The sequence below is a fragment of the Pimephales promelas genome, chromosome 19 (assembly GCF_988280905.1).
Source record: "Pimephales promelas chromosome 19, fPimPro1.hap1.1, whole genome shotgun sequence".
NCBI lineage: Eukaryota > Metazoa > Chordata > Actinopteri > Cypriniformes > Leuciscidae > Pimephales > Pimephales promelas.
This window is the reverse complement of record NC_142787.1, coordinates 26,939,336-26,962,374: the sequence shown is the minus strand read 5'-3', so window position 1 is coordinate 26,962,374 and position 23,039 is coordinate 26,939,336. Positions and strand designations below refer to the sequence as shown.

General features: G+C 37.0%; 1 protein-coding gene across 1 annotated transcript; it reads left to right on the top strand.

Annotated features, from left to right (window-relative positions):
- The first annotated feature begins 744 nt into the window (after nucleotides 1–744).
- Nucleotides 745–16,944, top strand: rasgrp2 (RAS guanyl releasing protein 2 (calcium and DAG-regulated)). Its single transcript, XM_039693832.2, has 17 exons — nucleotides 745–992; nucleotides 1,271–1,429; nucleotides 3,628–3,730; nucleotides 4,000–4,056; nucleotides 5,948–6,079; nucleotides 7,526–7,667; nucleotides 7,774–7,947; nucleotides 8,469–8,585; nucleotides 8,905–9,186; nucleotides 9,635–9,715; nucleotides 9,942–10,049; nucleotides 12,533–12,648; nucleotides 12,763–12,904; nucleotides 14,459–14,495; nucleotides 14,569–14,730; nucleotides 15,689–15,748; nucleotides 15,877–16,944. The coding sequence occupies exons 2-16, from the start codon at nucleotides 1,360–1,362 to the stop codon at nucleotides 15,742–15,744; spliced, it is 1,779 nt and encodes a 592-aa protein (XP_039549766.2). The 5' UTR covers nucleotides 745–992; nucleotides 1,271–1,359; the 3' UTR covers nucleotides 15,745–15,748; nucleotides 15,877–16,944.
- Nucleotides 16,945–23,039: the final 6,095 nt, after the last annotated feature.

Sequence of the window (23,039 nt, the reverse complement as noted above, 5' to 3'; positions counted from 1 at the left end):
TTTCTATATAACCTACTTTAAAATATAATTTATTCGTGTGATGCAAAGCTGAATTTTCAGCATCTCATGATACAGTCTTCAGCTTCAGTGTCACATGATCCTTCAGAAATCATTCTAATTTGCTGATTTGATACTCGATTATTATCAATGTTAGAAACGTTGTTTTTTTTTTTTGTTTTTTTTTTTTTTTTTTTGCTTCTTTTCTACTTTTTTATATCCTGTGATACTTTTTTAGGATTCATTGATGAATAAAAAGTAAAAAAAAGAAAAAAGAAAAAAAAGAACAGCATTTATTCAAAATAGAAATCGTTTCTAACAATATAAATCTTTACAATGACTTTTTATCAATTTACCACATTTTGGGGTCAGCAGAAAAAAAAAAACTTTTATTCTTGCTGAATAAAAGTAATTACATTAAAAAAACCAAATGACTGACCCCAAAATTTTGAATGGTATAGGGTATATTGTTACAAAAAAAAAATCTATTTTAAATAAATGTTAACAAATACAACTTTTGATTTGAATAATGTATTAGTAAAAGACTGTAAGAAGTATGGTCCGTTTTTGTTTATGTTACTAAATTTCTTAATTAATGTTAACTAATAAAACCTTATTATAAAGTGTTACCAATTTTTTAAACATAAACCTCATAATTTTTTGGATTTGTGATTCAAATGAGAAAACAACCTGTTATGCAGTTTTGCTTCTCAAATAAATATGTATTGTTTTCTAAAGAAAACCTTTTTCTCTCATTCCCCTCCACCCATTTTTGGTGTGAAAAAGTTGTCGAAACATTATGAACAGGAAATGCGACAGCAGTAAGTTTCTCAACTGACAGGAAAGTTGTACACCGGGTGAACCTCAGCGAGGCCCTCTGTGGTTTTCAGTACATGGGTCGAGAGAGGCAGTCCTGAAACCCTGTGTTCATTAGCACTTCTGTTTTCAAATACCATCAGTGATCACTGTTGGACCTCTGATGCCAGATTCAACAGGTAAGTTCCTTTGAAAGGATTTCTAAGGCTTTTTTTTCCCCCTTATACTGTTGTTGTCTGAGAACAGTTACCAGTACTATGGATCTTTGATTTTTCTTTTTCTTTTATGCACCTTGTTTTCCTCCGGATGAGTCTTGTTCGTTGTATTATCCATGTGTGACCAGGATTTGTGTGCTTTTGATGAAAATGAAAAAGCAGTGACACCCCTCACATCTAAACCATTCTCTGCTTTATTGATTCTGTTTCCTTTGCCGCTCATGCCGTTGCCTCATTTTCAGACAGAAAAAGAGAGGGATCAAAGAGAGGAGTGGAAAATTAAGTGGGGGGTGTGGAGGAGGGGCTGTGGAGAACAGTGAAGTAGAAAGGAATGGAGAGCGTTTCATCGGATCAGTCAGCCAGCGTGGATGAGCTGGTGGAAGCCTGCATCAAAGCCTTTGGTCAGTGCTCATATTTGCTTCTTCCTTCTCTTGTGTAAACAATATGATCAGCCATTCGGAACAGCACTGGCTTTTTCAACTGTGTACTTGTGTCTGTTCATTTATATTCCGTCCCACACTCTTCAATATTTCACTATAGCTTCGAGCAGGGACCCCCTATCACTATACAATAATCTTTTAGGGATGCACTGGAAAAAAAAACCTAACCTAAAAATAACAACATCTAAGTTAGAGGGATAGTTCACCCAGAAATAAAAACTCTGTCATCATTTACATTTACTCTTTCTTTAGCTGAACACAAAATAAGATTTTTTTGAAGAATGATGGTAACCAAACAGTTGATGGACCCCATTGACTAAAATAATATGGAAGTAAATGGGGTCCATCAACTGTTTGTTTACAGAAATTCTTTGAAAAATTCTCTGTTGTGTTCAACAAAAGAAAGAAATTCCTACAGGTTTGGAACAACATGAGGGTGAGTAAACGATGACAGAATTTTCATTTTTGGAAATAAATTTTCGTTTTGAAATGAATTTTCATTTTTCAAAACTATCCCTTTTACTGGCTTTATTAAAAAAACCAAAATATAATTTAATATTGCTGAATCAACCTAAATACATTAAGTTATACCAACAAAATATTTTTTAATGGGTTAAAACTAGTTAAAGGAAAACTCCGGTCAATTTTAACATTGAGCGAATTTTTTTGTACATTTGGAGTGCTGTCAGTACAGACAAAAAGGACAAAAATCGGTGTTGCCTACACCGTGTTATCCTCTTTTTAAAATTCGCAACCTGTTGACTTCAATGGGGCAAGTTCTAAACCTGCTTTTAGCCTCTTAACGTCCTTGAATTGGCATTATGAGTGCACAGCCATGTCCTGTTATTAAGAGTGACCACGGTCAATCTGACTGCAGTAGATGTAAAAGATAATAATAAAAAATGATGTTAATTCAGCCAGCTCACATACCTGTATTTACTTCCTGTTTTCGGTCGAAGTCCACAGTAGTCGATTGTCGAGTTCGTGCACGCAATCATTGGTAACCAACAGTGGAGACTCAGACTGTCAGCTGTCAGCCGATGACGGCGCTGTGTGGTGTTCAGAGAATATCACCTTAAATGGATAGTTCATCCGAATCAGAATTGAACACACGGAGGAGATTTTTGAGTTCATTTTTACCAATGATCGCGTGCGTGAGATCGACAATCGACTACTGTGGACTTTTGACCGAAAACAGGAAGTAAATACAGGTATGTGAGCTGGCTGAATTAAAGTCCCCGTGAACCGGAAGTTGCAAACGATTTTTCTCCAGTGCAGTGACGTATTTCCAAGTGAAACGGAATATTGAACAGAGGGCAGGATTTTACTAGCGCTCCTCCTCTCCATCTCTCGCTCATAGCAAACTAACGGTTTGAGGGGAGTGGTTAAGCGTTTCCCCACCCAAACTGTGAAGCCTACGTCATCAGAAAAAGAAACCGTTCCAGACCGGAAGTAACTTTTCAGATTTTGATTAAAGATTACTAAGGTAAAACATTTTTTTATATATATATTCACTTGCACGGATTAATTGTTCACCACAAGACTAGTAATATGCGCTAACAAAGTAAATAGGTTCAATTTTGATTTCACGGGGACTTTAACATCAATTTTTTATTAATATCTTTCACATCTACTGCAGTCAGATTGACCATTGTCACTTTTAATAACACCACCCATATGGCTGTGCACTTGTAATGACAAATCAAGGATGTTAAGAGGCTAAAAGCAGCTTTAGAACTATATAAATATAATTGAAGTCAACAGGGTGTGAATTTTAAAAAGAGGATAACACGGTGTAGACAACATCGATTTTTGTCTGTACTGACAGCACCCCAAATATACAACAAAAAATAATGAGCTCAATGTTAAAATTGACCGGAGTTTTTCTTTAAAAACAGCCCTTGCAGGTTACCACTTTACACTGTGGTCTATGCATTTCACTTGATACATTTTAATGAGGGATGGACAAAGACAAACTTAGCTGAACTTTAGCTTTTAGACGTTCTAGTTGAATTTAGCTTAAAATGTTTGTTTCATTTAATGCATATTACATTTTTATAAGAGCAGAAATGTTCAAGCTATTAAATGAAAATCATTGGCTAATGGACTCATTTTAATTCATGTGCAAATTCCTGTCTGGTTTTCTGTCTTCCTCACAGACAATGAAGGCGTTCTGAAGGAGACGTTTCTCGTGCGAATGTTTCTGACCATGCATCCCTGGTTCCTGTCATCCAGTGACCTGGCCAAGAAACTCATGCACAAGTATCCTCCTTCCTAAGAGCGATCACATTATACTTTCTTAGAACTCTGCATTTCAAATAACTAGCATTAAAGTCAAAATGCAAGCCTTTGTACATTTAGTTTCTAATGTGACAGGCCGGCTTTTATGCTAGACGTTCAGCACTTAGTACAGTCGGCCATGGGTGGTGTTTGTCATTCATGAGAGGGCTGACAGCATCACAAACTGTTTCCATCACTCTCCGCACAGCTGATAATTGTAATGAAGTGGAGCTACCTTGACAGTATTACAGGTCTCAGGAACAGGACTGTTCTGCAAATCGCCAGTCTCAGATTTGTCATCTTGTCAAGTAAGTTAAAGACCCATTTGTTCACCTTGTTTTTTTTTTTTTTAGACATACAAAAGCTTAATAACTGTTCATACACTATATGGCGGCTAAAAACGCGACACCCAAGGTTTGGCTATTTCAGTTACACTCAATGCTAACAAGTGCATGAAATCAAGTACAGCCTTATCATTCTACAAACCTTTTTAGTAGAGTGGAGCGTACCTTTTCACTTCCAATATCATGGCCATCTGAATGTACATGGACTTTTCGCACAGATCTTAACCCCGTTATCATCTTTTAAAACCCATACCATTTTTGTAGTGGCTATGGCAAGCTAGCATCCTCACTTCGGAGTGTTTCCAAAAGCCACAGCTCCTTCAAAACATACTGTATGAATGCACACAGCAGAGTTTGCGAAGCATCATGAGTGAAGAGATGGTTATAAACTACCTCATCTCTCAAAGCACATGACATTACAATAATAATGAACATAAAAGAGCACTGACCTGTACCACCTGACTGCTGCAGATTCATTTCATTTGGACCAAATGCAATGATTGGACAAACATTTTATGTGCCATCCACAGACGATATTGCCTACATATAAATACATTTAGACCACTTAACTTTTAGTGATTGCTATAAGGATGTGAATAGACAATCAACCATGAATGAATGAATGAATGAATGAAAGAAAGAAAAAAAAAAAAATATATATATATATATATATATATAAACAAACAACGAAAAAATAAATCATAATAACAATTAATAACAAAAAACAATTTTAACTTACACATGTCCAAAAAAGGAGTAGGAAGAAGCATAAGCTTATTCAATCCTACCCCATCTCCACTACTTTTTAATAATTAATTAACTAATTAACCGGTTGAACGAACATCTTGATCTATTTGTCTCTACACCACACCAAAAAACAAAAACAACATACATATTTACCTATGTTTATCTATATATCGGAAATAATAAATTGCACAAAAAAATAAGATAAAAATAAATAAATAAATAAAAAATGAAATAATATAAATAAACTGCCACCTAACTAATAACCTTCTTCCTCTCTGTACCTTGCAAATACCTTATTTTTACAGCGCTCTTAAAGTTACACTCAACCCTAATATTACCATCACAACAAAAAATGTTTCTGGAACATTTCTTAAAACATTTCTCTCTGTGACTTCTGATTCACTGATACACAAGTGTGGCGGCTATTATCTACAACTACACATTTCACTGTCACAGGCGTTCAGTAGTTTTGCACCAATAATATCTTCATACCAGTTAACAATGAAGCAACTCTTTTGCAGCTTCTCACACATGCCGCTGCAATCCAAAACCTTGATGCTCAAGTCTGGAAAAAAAAAAATCCCTGTTTCCTCAGGGGCCACAAAACATGTTTTTGCTTTTAAAAATGTGAGATGCAAAGCAATGAAATAGAAAAAATGCAACCTATTTGAACTTAAACGCTGCTTTTTTAGAAGTTTTGTCATGCGTGTGATGCTTCCAAACATGCAATATACAAGTGCACTGGTCAAGCACATCTGTCTTTCACATTTATACATACAAAAACATAAAGACGAGTAATGTGTGAATTGAACGGCCCCTTAAAGATGACCTATTCCCTAATAATGCTAATGGTTTTGAAATTACATGTCCACTGTGGTGTTTATGTGTCCAAAAAATACTATTTGGCCATCTGTTGTATAGGCTTATTCTTGTAAAGATGTGATGGTCTGTGTCACAAGGCAGAAGTGTTTTGTGAATTCACATAAAACAGTTGAGGCAAGACTATTCACTGAAAATACGTCCTCCTGATGTCTTGCCTAGACCTATTTCATGCACAGCTACACTGTGTCATAGTTCTCTCTGTCTTCTGTCTCTTTTTCTCTGTCAGGTACTGGATATCTGAGTTCCCAGCTGAGTTTGACCTGAACCCCGCACTGGCTGAGCAGATCCGCGGTCTGAAAGAGCGACTGGAGCAGAATGGAGATGTGAGGCGTAGTCTGCTCATCGACATAGACAGCATGTGAGTCACAGGGGCACAGTATTCACCCAAAACACTGCTCCTTTGATATGGAGGGCTTGAGGATATGGACTGAACATTACAAACAAGCTGCATATCCGAGACCCTCAAACAGATGAGACGTTATAGGTCAATGACAAATGTCAAAGATGAATGTCAAAGATGATAGAAAATTCTAGTTATATATATATATATATATATATACACACTCTTAGAAGAAATGGTTCTATTTAGAACCAGAAATGGTTCCATCCCCCGCTTCATATATGGAACTCCAAAATGGTTCATTTTTTTTGGTAAAAGGTTCTATTGGCCAAGTGTGGAACCCAGGGTTCTATATAGAACCCAGAGGAACCCTTTTTTTAAGAGTGTATAGAACCTTTTATGGGTTCCAAATACGTAGCGCTGATAGAACCTTTTAAGGTTCTATATAGAACCTTTTCTTCTAAGAGTGAGATATATACTGTATATCAACTCCACAATGGTTCTATATAGAACCTTTTTTTGATAAAAGGTTCTATTGGCCAAGTATGGAACCCAGGGTTCTACAGTATATAGAACCCAGAGGAACCCTTTTTTAAGAGTGTATAGAACCTTTTAGGGGTTCCAAATACGTAGCGCTGATAGAACCTTTTAAGGTTCTATATAGAACCTTTTCTTCTAAGAGTGAGATATATACTGTATATCAACTCCAAAATGGTTCTATATAGAACCTTTTTTTGATAAAAGGTTCTATTGGCCAAGTATGGAACCCAGGGTTCTATATAGAACCCAGAGGAACCCTTTTTTAAGAGTGTATAGAACCTTTTAGCGGTTCCAAATACGCAGCGCTGATAGAACCTTTTAAGGTTCTATATAGAACCTTTTCTTCTAAGAGTGAGATATATACTGTATATCAACTCCAAAATGGTTCTATATAGAACCATTTTTTTTGGTAAAAGGTTCTATTGGCAAAGTATGGAACCCAGGGTTCTATATAGAACCCAGAGGAACCTTTTTTTAAAGAGTGTATAGAACCTTTTAGGGGTTCCAAATACGTAGCGCTGATAGAACCTTTTAAGGTTCTATATAGAACCTTTTCTTCTAAGAGTGAGATACTGTATATCAAACCAATATAAATCACTAACCCAAACTATAGTCAACATCCCAGCAAACAAATTTAGGTTCTGGGAACGTTCTGGGAAGGTTAGTTTTTGGTTCCCAGAACGTTCCTAGAACTTTCCCTTAAGGTTAAGGGAACGTTCCCGGAACATTCTCCTTACGTTATAAAAATGGAACTTAAAAATAACCTACATGGAATGTTCCTATAACGTTCTTGTTTGGTTCCCAAAAAATAACCTCATGGGACCATTCGGGAACATTAGGGGAATGTTCTGTGTTTGCTGGGATGATACATTGACATACTAGCGAAAGAACAGAAATACAATGTCTTGTTTGTTTTGCGTGTAGCCCATCATACGAATGGCGACGTCAACTGGATGAGACTGTCCAGAAGAAACGCAAGACCTCACTTCTTTTTGACCACCTTGATGCTTCCACCCTGGCTGAACACCTCACATATATGGAGTACAAATCGTTTTGCAAAATTCTAGTAAGCCTCTAAATTTATAAATGCAGTATTAATCACGTTTGTGCTTGTAATAGCATGACCTCAAGTCTTATTTCAAACTGCAAATGAAAAATCTGTTCCCCGTCAGTTCCAGGACTACCACAGTTTCGTGATGCACGGCTGCACGGTGGATAATCCTATTCTGGAGCGTTTTATTACTCTATTTAACAGTGTTTCCCAGTGGATCCAGATCATGGTTCTCAGTAAGCCTACAGCTCAGCAGAGAGCCACTGTCATCAGTGAATTCATCAAAGTGGCCCAGGTTAATCCAACTCGCTTGCTTGCTTATATTTAAAGCAATATTTTTATATTTGCTTATGTTTACAGCAGGATCCAAAAGTCTAAGACCTCATGGAAGATCTGTGATTCACAGATCAGAATGTTTTAGGATTTTAACATTCATATATGTGTGTGATCATGTGATCTTATAGAAAAGGGAAAAGGTTTGGCGTTTTTGTTAGAGTGCGGCTGTCAGTCTAAATTCATGGTAATTTTATGATGATTAAAAATAAAATGATTCAATTATAAAATGCAATGGTCTCAGATTTTTGGACCCCATTGTTTTTATAACATCTGGTCTTATAGTTGGTGTGTGTGTGTCTGTGTGGTTCAGGTACTACTTTATAGGGACATTTGGGAAATTTCTGTGGTCCCCATGAGGAAAACTGCTTATAAAGGGTTAGGGGATATAATATACCGCTTGTACAGTATACAAATCATTATGTCTATGGAATGCTCTCACAAAACATGAAAATGCATGTGTGTGTGTGTGTGTGTGCACAGAGGTTACTGCAGCTGCAGAACTTTAACACACTGATGGCTGTAGTGGGTGGACTCAGCAACAGCTCCATTGCTAGACTCAAAGAGACCCAGGCGCTCATCGGCAGCGAGACGAGCAAGGTAAGGACTGCCAGAGAGCAGCTTTTATAAACACACCTCCAATACTGGCGAGAAAAACAAACAGCTGTAACACTCCAAATCTGGCTATGGGAGATAAGATTCTTAAGTTCCACTTTGCTTTAGGTGGCTTGAGTGCCATTTTCATACTCTCTGCCAGATTGCACAGAAATATCAATAGTTAAGTCAAGTGCTCTGTTGTCAGGCAACCAAACATGAGCAGAAATATATTTTAGCCATGAACCAACCTCTGAAATCCCCTTTCCTCATATTTCGGGCTGCAGCAATCTTCATCCTGATTTCCTCCTCTGTGTTTAATCAGGTGTTTGATGGATTGGTGGAGCTGGTCACTTCCTCTGGAAACTACAGTCGCTACCGTCAGCGATTCTCTGAATGTTCGGGATTCCGCTTCCCCATCCTCGGGGTGCATTTGAAGGACCTGATTGCTGTCCATGTTGCCCTGCCTGATTGGTTTGACCCAGAGAAGACGAGGGTCAACCTAACCAAGACCCATCAATTGTATGCCATCCTGGAAGAGCTGGCGCTCATTCAGAGCACTCCACCCAATATAGAAGCCAATTCAGACCTGCTGAATCTGCTTATAGTAAGTCTATTATGGGTGGGACGGGTTTGCTGTGATCAAAATCCGGTGATGGCAAAGCTGAATTTTCAGCATCGTTACTCTAGTCTTTAGGATCACATGATACTTCTGAAATCATATGCTGATATAGTGTTCAAGAAATATTTCTTATCATTATCAATGTTGGAAATGGTTGCCTAATATTTATTTATATACATATGTATATGAAAGCCATAAAACTTTATTTCAGGACTCTTTGATTTAATAGAATTTATTTTAAATGTTTATATATTGTTTGTATAATTTTATAAAGAAATTTGTATCATTACGAAATAAATCATAACAGAATTCACATGTTAATTTTGTATATACAAATTTTCTGTGAACTGATATTTAAGCTGGAAACTTTGAGGCATTTGAATGATTTGTCAAATCTATATAATTTCTCAATTATTCTTCTGTACCTGTCTAGGTGTCTTTGGACCAGTACCACTCAGAGGACGAGATATATCAGCTATCTTTACAGAGGGAGCCTCGCAGTATTAAACTATCAGTGAGTCCCCCCACCGACACACCAACTGCTCAGCTAGCAAATCAGTGGCCACCATGAGGTGGAACCACCAATTACCACTCATAACACAATTTGACAGATGAATTTTCCCATATTGCTTGCATAATCCACTTACGTAGACTTCATGCAACCATGTCATTTATCCATATGTACTGGTGCCTTGTTTCCACTTGCTAAGTGAATACACCATTGATTTCTGGCTTCTTAGACTTCCAGCTCAAAGTCACAGTCTCCCCTAATCGAAGAGTGGGCATCTTCAGTCAAACCCAAAGCAGATCCAGCAATTATCAACAAGCACATTGAAAAAATGGTGGAGGTATGTGACATGCACTCAAACAATGTGTTCAAAAACACAGATTAATACAAAACAAAACAAGTGACAAGTGATCAGTCACTCAATAAGTAACTTACCTTATGAGTGAGTCATTGAATCATTCACTCAACCATTTCATTTAAAACACGGATGCATTCAAAAATAAAAAGGTGACTTGCCTTATGAGTGAGTCATTGAATCATTCACTCAACCAATTCATTTAAAACACGGATGCATTCAAAAATAAAAAAGTAACTTACCTTATGAGTGAGTCATTGAATCATTCACTCAACCGATTCATTTAAAATACGGATGCATTCAAAAATAAAAAAAGTGACTTACCTTATGAGTGAGTCATTGAATCATTCACTCAACCAATTCATTTAAAACATGGATGCATTCAAAAATAAAAAAGTGACTTACCTTATGAGTGAGTCATTGAATCATTCACTCAACCAATTCATTTAAAACACGGATGCATTCAAAAATAAAAAAGTGACTTACCTTATGAGTGAGTCATTGAATAATTCACTCAACCAATTCACTTAAAACACGGATGCATTCAAAAATAAAAAAGGTTACTTACCTTATGAGTGAATCATTGAATCGTTCACTCAACCAATTCACTTAAAACACGGATGCATTCAAAAATAAAAAAGGTTACTTACCTTATGAGTGAATCATTGAATCGTTCACTCAACCAATTCATTTAAAATACGGATGCATTCCAAAATAAAAAAGTGACTTACCTTATGAGTGAATCATTAAATCATTCACTCAACCAATTAATTTAAAACATGGATGCATTCAAAAATAACAAGTGACTTACCTTATGAGTGAGTCATTGAATCATTCACTCAACCAATTCATTTAAAACACGGATGCATTCAAAAATAAAAAAGTGACTTACCTTATGAGTGAGTCATTGAATCATTCACTCAACCGATTCATTTAAAATACGGATGCATTCAAAAATAAAAAAAGTGACTTACCTTATGAGTGAGTCATTGAATCATTCACTCAACCAATTCATTTAAAACATGGATGCATTCAAAAATAAAAAAGTGACTTACCTTATGAGTGAGTCATTGAATCATTCACTCAACCAATTCACTTAAAACACGGATGCATTCAAAAATAAAAAAGGTTACTTACCTTATGAGTGAGTCATTGAATCATTCACTCAACCAATTCATTTAAAACACGGATGCATTCAAAAATAAAAAAGTGACTTACCTTATGAGTGAGTCATTGAATAATTCACTCAACCAATTCACTTAAAACACGGATGCATTCAAAAATAAAAAAGGTTACTTACCTTATGAGTGAATCATTGAATCGTTCACTCAACCAATTCACTTAAAACACGGATGCATTCAAAAATAAAAAAGGTTACTTACCTTATGAGTGAATCATTGAATCGTTCACTCAACCAATTCATTTAAAATACGGATGCATTCCAAAATAAAAAAGTGACTTACCTTATGAGTGAGTCATTAAATCATTCACTCAACCAATTAATTTAAAACATGGATGCATTCAAAAATAACAAGTGACTTACCTTATGAGTGAGTCATTGAATCATTCACTCAACCAATTCATTTAAAACATGGATGCATTCAAAAATAAAAAAGTGACTTACCTTATGAGTGAGTCATTGAATCATTCACTCAACCAATTCATTTAAAACACGGATGCATTAAAAAATAAAAAAGTGACTTACCTTATGAGTGAGTCATTGAATAATTCACTCAACCAATTCACTTAAAACACGGATGCATTCAAAAATAAAAAAGGTTACTTACCTTATGAGTGAATCATTGAATCGTTCACTCAACCAATTCACTTAAAACACGGATGCATTCAAAAATAAAAAAGGTTACTTACCTTATGAGTGAATCATTGAATCGTTCACTCAACCAATTCATTTAAAATACGGATGCATTCCAAAATAAAAAAGTGACTTACCTTATGAGTGAGTCATTAAATCATTCACTCAACCAATTAATTTAAAACATGGATGCATTCAAAAATAACAAGTGACTTATCTTATGAGTGAGTCATTGAATCATTCACTCAACCAATTCATTTAAAACACGGATGCATTCAAAAATAAAAAAGTGACTTAGCTTATGAGTGAGTCAATGAATAATTCACTCAACCAATTCACTTAAATCACGGATGCATTCAAAAATAAAAAAGTGACTGACCTTTTGATTGAGACATTGAATCATTCACTCAAACGATTCGTTCAAAAACATTGATTCATTCAGGAACATAAGTGCAAGGAAAACTTTCAAACCCTCCATTCTTATTTTTGTTTTGGAAATATTTTCATTTGGTGGAGCAAAAATAACTGCTAATTTTGTGTCTGTATTAACTTTATGTTTACAGAATGGCTGAATAAAAGAAAGATCACACTATTGCATACATTTGACAAATATTCCAGAGAGCTGTTAACTAATCGGAAGATGTCTTATTTTCAGTCAGTGTTCCAAAATTTTGACACTGATGGCGATGGCAACATTTCCCAAGAAGAGTTTGAGATCATCAGGAGCAATTTCCCTTACCTCGGCAAGTTTGATGAACTGGACCAAAACCAGTGGGTTCATCAAGACATCTGTCCAGTTTATCTAGAGGAATTATTTCCACTCATTTGTCAAAGTCTCCAGTACAGTAAAGGTCCCATCTTTCTCTTTTTCATTTTCTCTCCCAGGGACTGTAAAATTAGCAGAGAGGAGATGATTGAGTACTTCACAAAGGCGAGCTCCTTACAGAACTGTAAGATGGGTTTTGTTCACACTTTTACTGAGACGAGCAGCGTCAAGCCTTCATTTTGTCGGCACTGCTCTCGCTTGGTGAGTACACATTTTATTTATGGCTCGAACCCTTTATCTTCATCTCCAACGTGATGACAACCCACACATAAGATGACATAAGATCTTTTCAGTGTCATGAGAAACAGACATCCAGATTATTTCAAAAAGCACAGATGTACATAATGCCTATTTATTTTATCATCACTCAGTATTTATGGCTCGCATTTGTTCACATTTGTCTCTGCTGTCAGAAGTTTATGGTGCCTGTGCTGTTTTCGCTCAGTGTGCAGCAGTGTGTTTTAGGGTGTGTCTGAGGGAAAGATGTTATTTTGTTCACAGACGGTACTTGGGTGTAGATAGTAACCACTTCCTATTTTCTAATTTCCTGTCGAGATCCACCCCAGAACAGAACCTGTTTTCAAAAGAACATGTTCTTTTTTTCTTTTTCTTTTTTTAACCGGCATTTTTGTTTTTTATTTCAGTGAATGTAATTTAACATGACAGGTCTATTTGTCTTCATAAAAATATTTACATATAAAGAAATAAGCAAATAAAATATCATCAGAGCAATGAAACAGGTACTAGCTATATTTTAATTTGGTAAAACTAAATTAAATACTAATACTACATACACTAGGTTTCAAAAGTTTGGGGTTATAGTAAGGGGTCAGTTTTATATAGAAATAAATACTTTTATTCAGCAAGGATGATCAAAAGTGACAAAAAAAATGAATGTTTTTACAAATAAATGCAGCCTTGTTGAGCATTTTTAAATTTTTACAAATTTCCCAAACTTTTGAACTGTATTGTTTTATTATTCATTTCTTAAATGTTACACTCAAATCAACATGTCTGGATTTCTATACCTCCAATTTTAAATAAAAAAAATTTATATACACTCATTGGTTCATTGGGGTTCTATATATGAAGCATAGGGTTTACTCAACTTCAAAGAACCTTTTATGCAAAAAAAAACGAAAAAAACATTTTGGCACAAAGATTCCCAACGTATATTACATTATTCTGCAACATTTTGTAGTAATTAAATTATTGTTTATTAATCTGTGGTAGTAACTTAATATCACAATTTAATCATGCTGATTTTAGAGGAGAAAAACTGAAATAGCACTCTTTGTGTGATATTAATTATCTACATAAAATGATATAAATATATACATTTTCAAAATTTTGTGATCATTCACATGCATTCACAAATACATTTTAGGGTCTTGATGTTTGTCAATAATATGAAATATTTCATCCAGAAAGGACAAAACAAATGATAGAACTTTTTCCTGGCTACAAAGAACCCTAAAGGGTTCTTATTATTGAACCCTTAAAAAGGGTTCTGTATAGAACCTCTTAGGGGTTCCAAATACGTAGCGCTGATAGAACCTTTTAAGGTTCTATAAATCTTTTCTTCTAAGAGTGTTGTTCCGACTCAAAGCATCTTGCAATGTCAACTGACTGTATAGAACAAAAGGTTTACAAACTGTGTTTTATATACCTCATATTTAATAAAATGAAGCACCCAAAATTCATTTCAAACTGACTTTTTTCCATGTTTTTCTTATGTGAGTTATTATCTTGCAGATTTGGGGATTCTTCAAACAGCGATGCAAATGCAAAGGTATGAAACCAAGTGTGTGTGTGTGTGTGTGTCTGTGAATGTGGTATTGTGACCCTCCCCTCATTTTTTTCAGTGTGTGGGGTGAGCTGTCATAAAGACTGTTGCAGTCGTTTGGCCATCGAGTGTCGCAAGCGGGTACAGAGCATCAGTTGTCACAATGACGTTTCCTTTAAGGCCACGCGCTCATTCAGCTTTCCACCTCCCACCAGCACAGAGTCGATAGCACAATACCCAGGTAAACGCACATTAATACACAAGTGTATTGAATACAAGACTCACACGCACATTACAGTACATTACACAATCCAATACATAGAAATACACAGTAGGCTATATATATATATAAGTTCTGTTACGAAACTCTAGATGGAACAGGCTGATAGGTCCTTTACTCATTTTGTTTGCACACAAATCGTTACCTACATCGTTATCTACATGGGTTGCCTTTGCATCAGCAGTCAATGTGTTTACTGTTCAGCATTCAAATACTTGTCAGCAGTCTGCAGCTCGCAAACACTCCACATTCCCCAGCTCCACCTGTATAGATCTGCTAAGGGATTATTTCATGTGTTATATGTTCAGCAGTGTCATGTACAGTATGTATTGACAGTAGCAATAATCAGCATACAGTAGTGTCCAAAAGTGAAAAGTGATTCCTCCAGCCTATAGGAAAACTGACATCTTCACCCTTTATTCAAATAATATTTAAGATTTGTTAAAGGCTTTGTATGCATAAAGTGTTGTGCTTGGAGTCAATTGTTTTATTTTTTGACAACGCAATTTTTGTGAATATTTTCGTGAGATATATAATATATACCTTAACCAAATTGTTTTTTTTAAATCAAAATGTGACTCATATTTTTATTTACAAAGAACATATGTATTCTACTTACAAATAAAAGAATCAACAATATATTACTGTAAACGTGCATGTACCTGCAAATAAATTAATTTTAAAAAATGTACTGTAAAGGTCCATGTATTGTCAAGATGAATACAATTGAGTTTGATTGAAAAAACACATTTGTGACTCAATGTAAAAAAATGCAACAACAACAAAAAAAAGCATTTTCATTAGTGGTCTTTACCCAGTAGATATATACACCGTACTATTTATCTTTTGAAGAATAAACGATGATAGTAACTTGCAGTGACTTTGTGGCTTTTCTCTCTCTCTCTCTATACCTCCACAGTCATCACAGACGGCTCTCAGGAGGAACAGGATGAGGTTTTTGATGTCCACCTTTGATGAGGTAAGAAAAGAAAATGCATATTGCAAATACATTCACCTCGTGGTTGAGAGCTTTTTCATGAAGTCTTTCTCATAAGAGAAATCCATCAACTGGCATTAGATACGTTCCTCTCCTCTCGATTTCCATAGGAACATCCTGAAGCAAATCCATAAGCAACCGCAGCAGCAGAGAGCGTGCAGCACTATTCTCCAAAGCAGCGTGTGTTTGTTCATGCGGCTCTTGTCCAATGTGATCTATTCTCTTGAATTCTCATTCGGTGATTTCTCATGGGTTGTTACTCAGAAAATAGTACATGGATTTCAAATAAATCAGAAAAACATTTTTGAAGAGGTCATATATTTAAAAAAAAATTCCTCCCTGCAGTGAAAGGTTTTTTGGTAACACAAGACATGCTGTGTGTGGCGTGATTGGAAAAAAACCACAAAAAACTAGCACATCATAATTCACAATTCACTTTACAGTATTTATATCTACAGTATGTATGATCATCTGACTCTGTGCATAAGTGACATCTGTATAATAATCGAGAATACTATTTAAATTGGAATTCATGTAACTGCATGATATCTTTAATTCTCATCATATGAATTCTGAAGAGAGGACAACGTCAAATGAATGACGTGTTGCAGGCTATAGACATCACAGGGTTTAATTTCACACCAACAGAAGGCGCTGTTGTTCTAAATTGAGAGACTGATATAAGATCTTGTGCTGCCTCATGCGCGTTCGATCTGTTTTTATGTTTATATTATTATTATGCAGATGAATAATTTGTTTCCTGTGATGTACATTTATTGTTGTTGTGTGTGTTGTTTTTTTTTTAAATATAATATAGAATATTTCATCATATTGATAGTAGTCTGCTGTCTGGTTTTTATTATGTAAAAAAATATGACATTGTCTAGGGATGTTGCCGAGGAATCGGCGTCGTCGACATATTCACTGTACATCAAACAGCTAAGCTGAAAACGGAAGCAAGAAAAGCAAGTTTCAAGGTTTTTTTGTTGCATTATAGTATTTACTGCAAACATGCTGTGTGAATCAGCTGAAATTGCCCGAGATCAGAGGGTTAATCTAGCAGGTTGACCTTTAGCTGCAAAGCTACATTTATGTTCACAGTTAGGTTGTGCTTTCCACTTTATCAGCACGAGCTTTTAAAGTTATTTTTAACACTTCGGTGAACCGTGTCACTTTGAGAGAGAAAATTGCTATGAATCCACAGGCGGCGGTGTGGGCGGGGCTTAAATCACGATTCAAACTTCAAGCAGTGGGCTCTATGCACGGCGTTATTTCCGGTGAAGCATTAGGGATGCTCGATAACTTCCGCCGATCATAGAGTCCAATGCAATACCGAGAATTTATATTGAATTTTATACTCCATGGTTATACTAATGAAACGTTAGTCACAAAAACAGATAAAACAGACACCCCTCGTTGTGTTTATGCTTCTTTTTAAAATTATATTAAATAAACATAACTATATATAAAATTACATCTAAACGTATGTACGTTTCGTTTCAAAGACGGGAGGACAGTAAATATTGAAGACTCTGCCATAATCCCGTTTTCTCCGGTTTTCCTCCGCTTTAATCTACACAACCGGAAATGGACGAGCATCCTTACGTCAAATGCAGAACTTATGCGTGCATATAGCCCGTTCTGTGCGTATAGACTGTAAGGATAGAAAGAAAAACAAGTTCTGTGGCATGTCAAATGCTTAGCAAATGCAAATTCACTGAGAATAAAAATATAAATTACGGCAACATATCAGGCACCTATGGTATTGTGTGGAGCCGGTATATTCCACAGTTCATAACTTCACCTGCTGTTAGCATTCCATTGACTCCCATTCATTTTGGTGTCACTTTGACAGCGAATAACTTGAGACACCAGAGGCGTCCAAAGATTTCAAGACTTCCCACCACAATACGACAATCTATAAAAGGCGGCTCCATTACTTATACACGTTACAGCCTCGTAGAAGCCGTTTTTGTAAAAATAGGCTAACGATTGTGTCATAACCACGCGACTCTCTGTCGCACATCAGCTCTTATCAGCTGTCAATCAAAGTTAACCACACCCTTATTTGTCATACATTTTATATCTAAATACGATATAAACTAACCTCTTAGAAAAAAAGCACCTCCTCATGGTTGTAACTTGTCAGGCACTCGGAATCTATCGAAAAATACAATAAAAGTCCATAGAACCAACGGACATGGATTTTTGGGACCTGCCCCTAGCGCATTTTCGATGTATTGCAGTTTTTCACACTTCCGGGTAGGCTTCATTTTTCAGATTAGACAGTTGCCGATTGTACTGGGACGCTAGCAATAATATATACAGTATATATTAGTGATATATATATATATAAAACACTTGACTAAACTTGTTTTTCGTAAGGGATTGGATCAAGCGATATCTCATGATAACTCTCTAGTAATGCCTGGGAATAATATTATTATTAATTATGATTATTATTATTTTCCCTGCAGAAATAAGAGCATTTTGAGCATGCAGCTGCAATGTGGCTTCAGTGGCAAGACTGTATGCAGCTTATCACTTTGTGGAGACGCAAGATGATACTATAACCCCACACAAGGTCGAATATCAATATTTTCTTCTATTTCTGGAGGATTTTCGAAAGTGAGTAGCGAGAGGAAACCGCAGCAGAGGTCAGGGATGGCGTGGGTCTCGTGTGAGCCCCCAAGCGCCACTGATAGTTGCACCTGATACAGAGAGTCTCCACTACAGTTATTCTTGTCAGAGCATCTGCTGCATGGAGCTCCTAATTCTATGGTATGGAATCAGCATGCTTAAGGGGAACTATCTACAGCTTCATTTTAACAATCAACTCGTTAATTACAGACGAGAGAAGAAAGCCAGGCGTTCTGGTCCATTTTACTAATGTTCAATATAAAAGCACTGCTCCACGAGACACTTCGGTGGCCCCAAGGGTCTCAAACACACACGCACACACAGAATTGCACACCCTCTCTTTATCAGCATATTGGATCAGCACCAGGGGACTGAAATTAACATTCATTAGTGGTTGCTCTGGGAAGGGTATATTTACAGGAGGAGTGCAGTATTGTTATGTGTGTGTGTGCGCGTGGTTCGTACATCATGCTGCTTGTTTGCCATCCTGTAGGTTTTCCGTCCCGCTTTGCAGCAGTCGACAGATGTATGATGTCGTGCCACAGTTAAACTTCATAATGACATCAGATTCTGCTGTAAGACCAGCCTATGTCACTCTATCCGTTTGTGTTCATTCAGTCATTGACCTTCATAAACGCAAATGAGTTTATCTCTGTGATGGAAATTGCGCTATGATAAAAGCGAAAGGCCTTGATTGAGGTCAGAGGAGGGAATGAAAATGTAAGAGTTACTGAGATGAAGACGAGCCTGTCAGAAAAGATAGTTGGAGCTTTATGTCATGCTCCATTCTGGGCCAGTCACTTCACTGACATTGAAAAGAAGTCATCATTACTGGCCCAATTGTAATTTGTACTACTATCCTCATCTGAACTGCTCAATGTACAGACCTTTCCCTCATTTAAATGTTGTTTATGCTTAAATGCTGCAGTTAATACAATTTTTGGTATGCTGCTGTGAGACCATTACGATATTATATATTTATTGCAGGATCTCTTTCAAACAGTGTTAAAGGTCACACTAGTTTGACCTCTGAATTTGTATTGTAAAAAGACAATTAGCCAAAAGATAATAAACATCACATAGTGAATATTTGGTTAAGCATCAAACATGGAGAAAATAGCTGTGCATCATCCTGATCCATATAAAATTCATTTTAAAGGAGTAGTTCACTTAAAAAAATAAATAAATTGCTGATAATTTACTCACCCCCCATGTCATCCAAGATGTCCACGTCTTTCTTTCTTCAGTCGAAAAGAAATTAAGGTTCTTGATGAAAACATTCCAGGATTTTCTCCATATAATGGACATCAATGGGAACCAAACGGTTCAAGGTCAAAATGAGAGTTTCAGTGCAGCTTCAAGGGCTTTAAACGACACCAGACGATGAATAAGGGTCTTATCTAGCGAAATGATCGGTCGTTTAAAAAATAAATAAAAACGCTTAAGTTTTATAAGCACAAATGCTTCGTGACTCTCCTGTTCAAATCCGTTCATCAAAATGAATAAATCTTTTTTCGTGTCATGACTTGAAGGGTCTTAGATAAGACCCTTATTCATCGTCTGGTGTCGTTTGCCGTTTGAAGCTGCACTGAAACTCTCATTTGGACCATGAACCGTTTGGTTCCCAATGAAGTCCATTATATGGAGAAAATCCTGGATTGGAAATAATTTCTTTTCAACCAAAGAAAGAAAGACGTGGACATCTTGGGTGACATGGGGGTGAGTAAATTATCAGCAAAAGTTTTTTTTTTTAAAGTGGACCACTCTTTTAAATATGCAAACTACAATTAAGAAATTAAATCGCATGATTTACGGTGTGCAGGGAAAAAGAGAGACGAGGGTCTGATTCTCGAGCAGTCTTTATTCTACAAAAAAAGGAAGCAGATGGCCATATACCAAAAATGAAAACATAAATCCAAAAGGAAGATGAGACCGAATCCACAGGGGGAACAGGAGACACAATAACTTTACTCAGTTGTTTAAAGACTGAGGGCATGATTAAACGACAACGAAAAAGTTTTTCCTTTGGGAAATGGGATTTTAGCAGAAATACGACGAGTATCATAGTATTTTTACACTGTGACTGATATTGTTGAAGAATGATTATAGATTTATACAGAGATCACAGTTTATGAGCTAGCAAATGACTTTATCATAGAGTCAATTCAACGACAGGAACCATTTCACTCACTTCAGGAAGTGCTCGGCGTGCCTCTTTGAACTTCAGAGGCGTCGAAGAAGCCCAACAAACTTCATCAAACAGTCATCCAGAACAGAACAAAGTCATTATCATTACCATCCGTAATCGCTTACGACGCTCTGCGTTTGATCCAGAGCTTTGGAACCACTTTGAAGACGAAGCTCCACAGTGGAAGTCATCCAACATATTCAATCAGCACAGGCCGCCGGTCCATCCTGGCACATGATCAATACGGCGGACCCGAGACACTCTTCGCTGCATGTGTAATGCCTGTAAGAGGGGCAGGAATGTGTGGGCAGTAAACACTGCAGCTCTGATTGACAGGGCTGCAGATTGGATCTACTCACACCATCTTCTCTCTCTCTCTCCGTCCCTTATCTTTTCGCGCCACTTTGCAGTTTTACATCCCAATCTCAACATTTTCATTTCTCTCTTCGCACCCACCACCTCTCCTCCTCTCTTTCCCGCTGTTCACTTTGACTTGTTTTCCCCCTTCGTTCCTGTGGCGAGGCAAAGCTAATGCATTTGTTTATATCCTTCCTCTTCCACAAATAGAAACTATTACAGCGGAGTCGACTCGAGCGCCAGCGGTGGGCGTGAGGGTGCATGGCTGATTTTAGTTCCCGGTTCATTCCTGCTGCATTACAGCTCCATAGCGGAGGGTCTATCAATATCGGAGTCGTAGCTGGCGATCATGTAAAACCCAGCGCCGCTAAACAGGACCAGGCTATTTTGTGGCTGATTCAGGCTCTGAGGTGTCGCGCTCAAAGTCAGGGCGTGTGGAGAAGCTCTACCTCAAAGAGAGTTCGATGCTTTATTGTGTTCCCCCCATTAACCTGGGCAATTGAGTGGAATTCACAAGCCTGGAGTAGAAGGACAGAGTATGTGCAGCTGCAGAGAGTAATGAGATAGTAATTAAATCACGTTATGGCTGGCCAGAGTTCAGCTGAAAGGGTTATATTGGGTAACCGGGGCCAGCGAGTGTGGGCATTCATGCATGCCGGCCTGTGGGTAAACACGCCTTACCTGGGCATGTGGAAGGAAGATTTGTGAAGAATTGCTCCCTCGGGAATTGACGGCTACGATTCTTCGTGGGTGGAGCTGATGGCTGTAATTTGTGCTAAATGGCGGTGAGCTGATAGAGAAGAAGGATGTGTGGAAGTCATGATCATTAGATGGTAACACACACACACACACCGAGTACTGCTGGCACCGGCGGGCTCATGGGATGCAAAACAGTGCCGGTGCAGGTGTGCAATCAGTGGCAGGTCTGTAATGGGGATATGCAAAATGCTAGTCGTAACCCTTTTGTTTTAGAGAAAATTCCAGAAAAATGAAAAAGACACAGTACATTAGATATACAGCACACCAAAAAAATCGCACTTTGAACACAAGCTTATATTCATTGTTTTCATTCACATGACTGGAATGGAGATATGGGGGGCAAAACATCCATAAAATTGCAGTGCTTGTCCATTGTCAATCTGTTTCAAGCCGCAAATATTTGGATCACCTGTTTCCATCTGCGTAATGGTTTTCAAAGAGAAATATTAGCATATTCTGCGCTCATCTGTTGCATTATCAATCAAATGTATACTGATTTGGTCTGTTAATATCAACGCCTTTGTACATTAGTACAAAACTGGTAAAAATAGGTGCGATCACACCATTTCGTAATGACCATAATCACAAGATTTCAACATGTAAAAGCATTCACATCCTAGTAGAGCTCGTAATTAACTTGCAAACTGGGAATTTTGTACCACATGATCGCTATAGATTCATTTAGGAGTTGATAGCATTGGCGTAGAAACAAATAACGTGTTGTAATCTTGAAATTATGGATTATTATGACATATCATGCTGCAAATAGTTGGCCGGCAGTGGAGGAAAGACCTTATTTTTAACGGGAATGAAAGCGAGGCTATGAGTGAGGGATACGAGCACAAACTGGAAAACATAAAAACTATGAGGACTGAATTAAAACTTAAAAGTTCACCAGACAGTGCATAACCCTGACACCAGGTGTGTTGGTGTGTTGTCATGAAACTAGTGTAGGGCTTCATCTAGAAACAACACCTATGTTCAAGTTCATGAAAGAAGGAATTGGGAACCAGCGAACGATAAACGTAACTTTAATCACAAAAATAAACATAAATAATAACAAGGCAGCCCCTTTAGAGATGACTGCTGTCCAAACATTTGCAAAGCACAATGGCTGTGTCCGAAATTGCATGCTCTTTTTAAATGGGTTGAATAAGTAATTATTACATTTGCCATGTGTCCTCTCCCGTGGCCTCATTCGATAATAATTAAGTGTTCGTCACACACTTCAGATTCTCGCCAGAAGAAGTAGGTTTTTGCCTACTCTTTTACTAGCCTATACAGTGAATTAAGACATACTTATTTTTCACCTACTACAATGCGATTTCT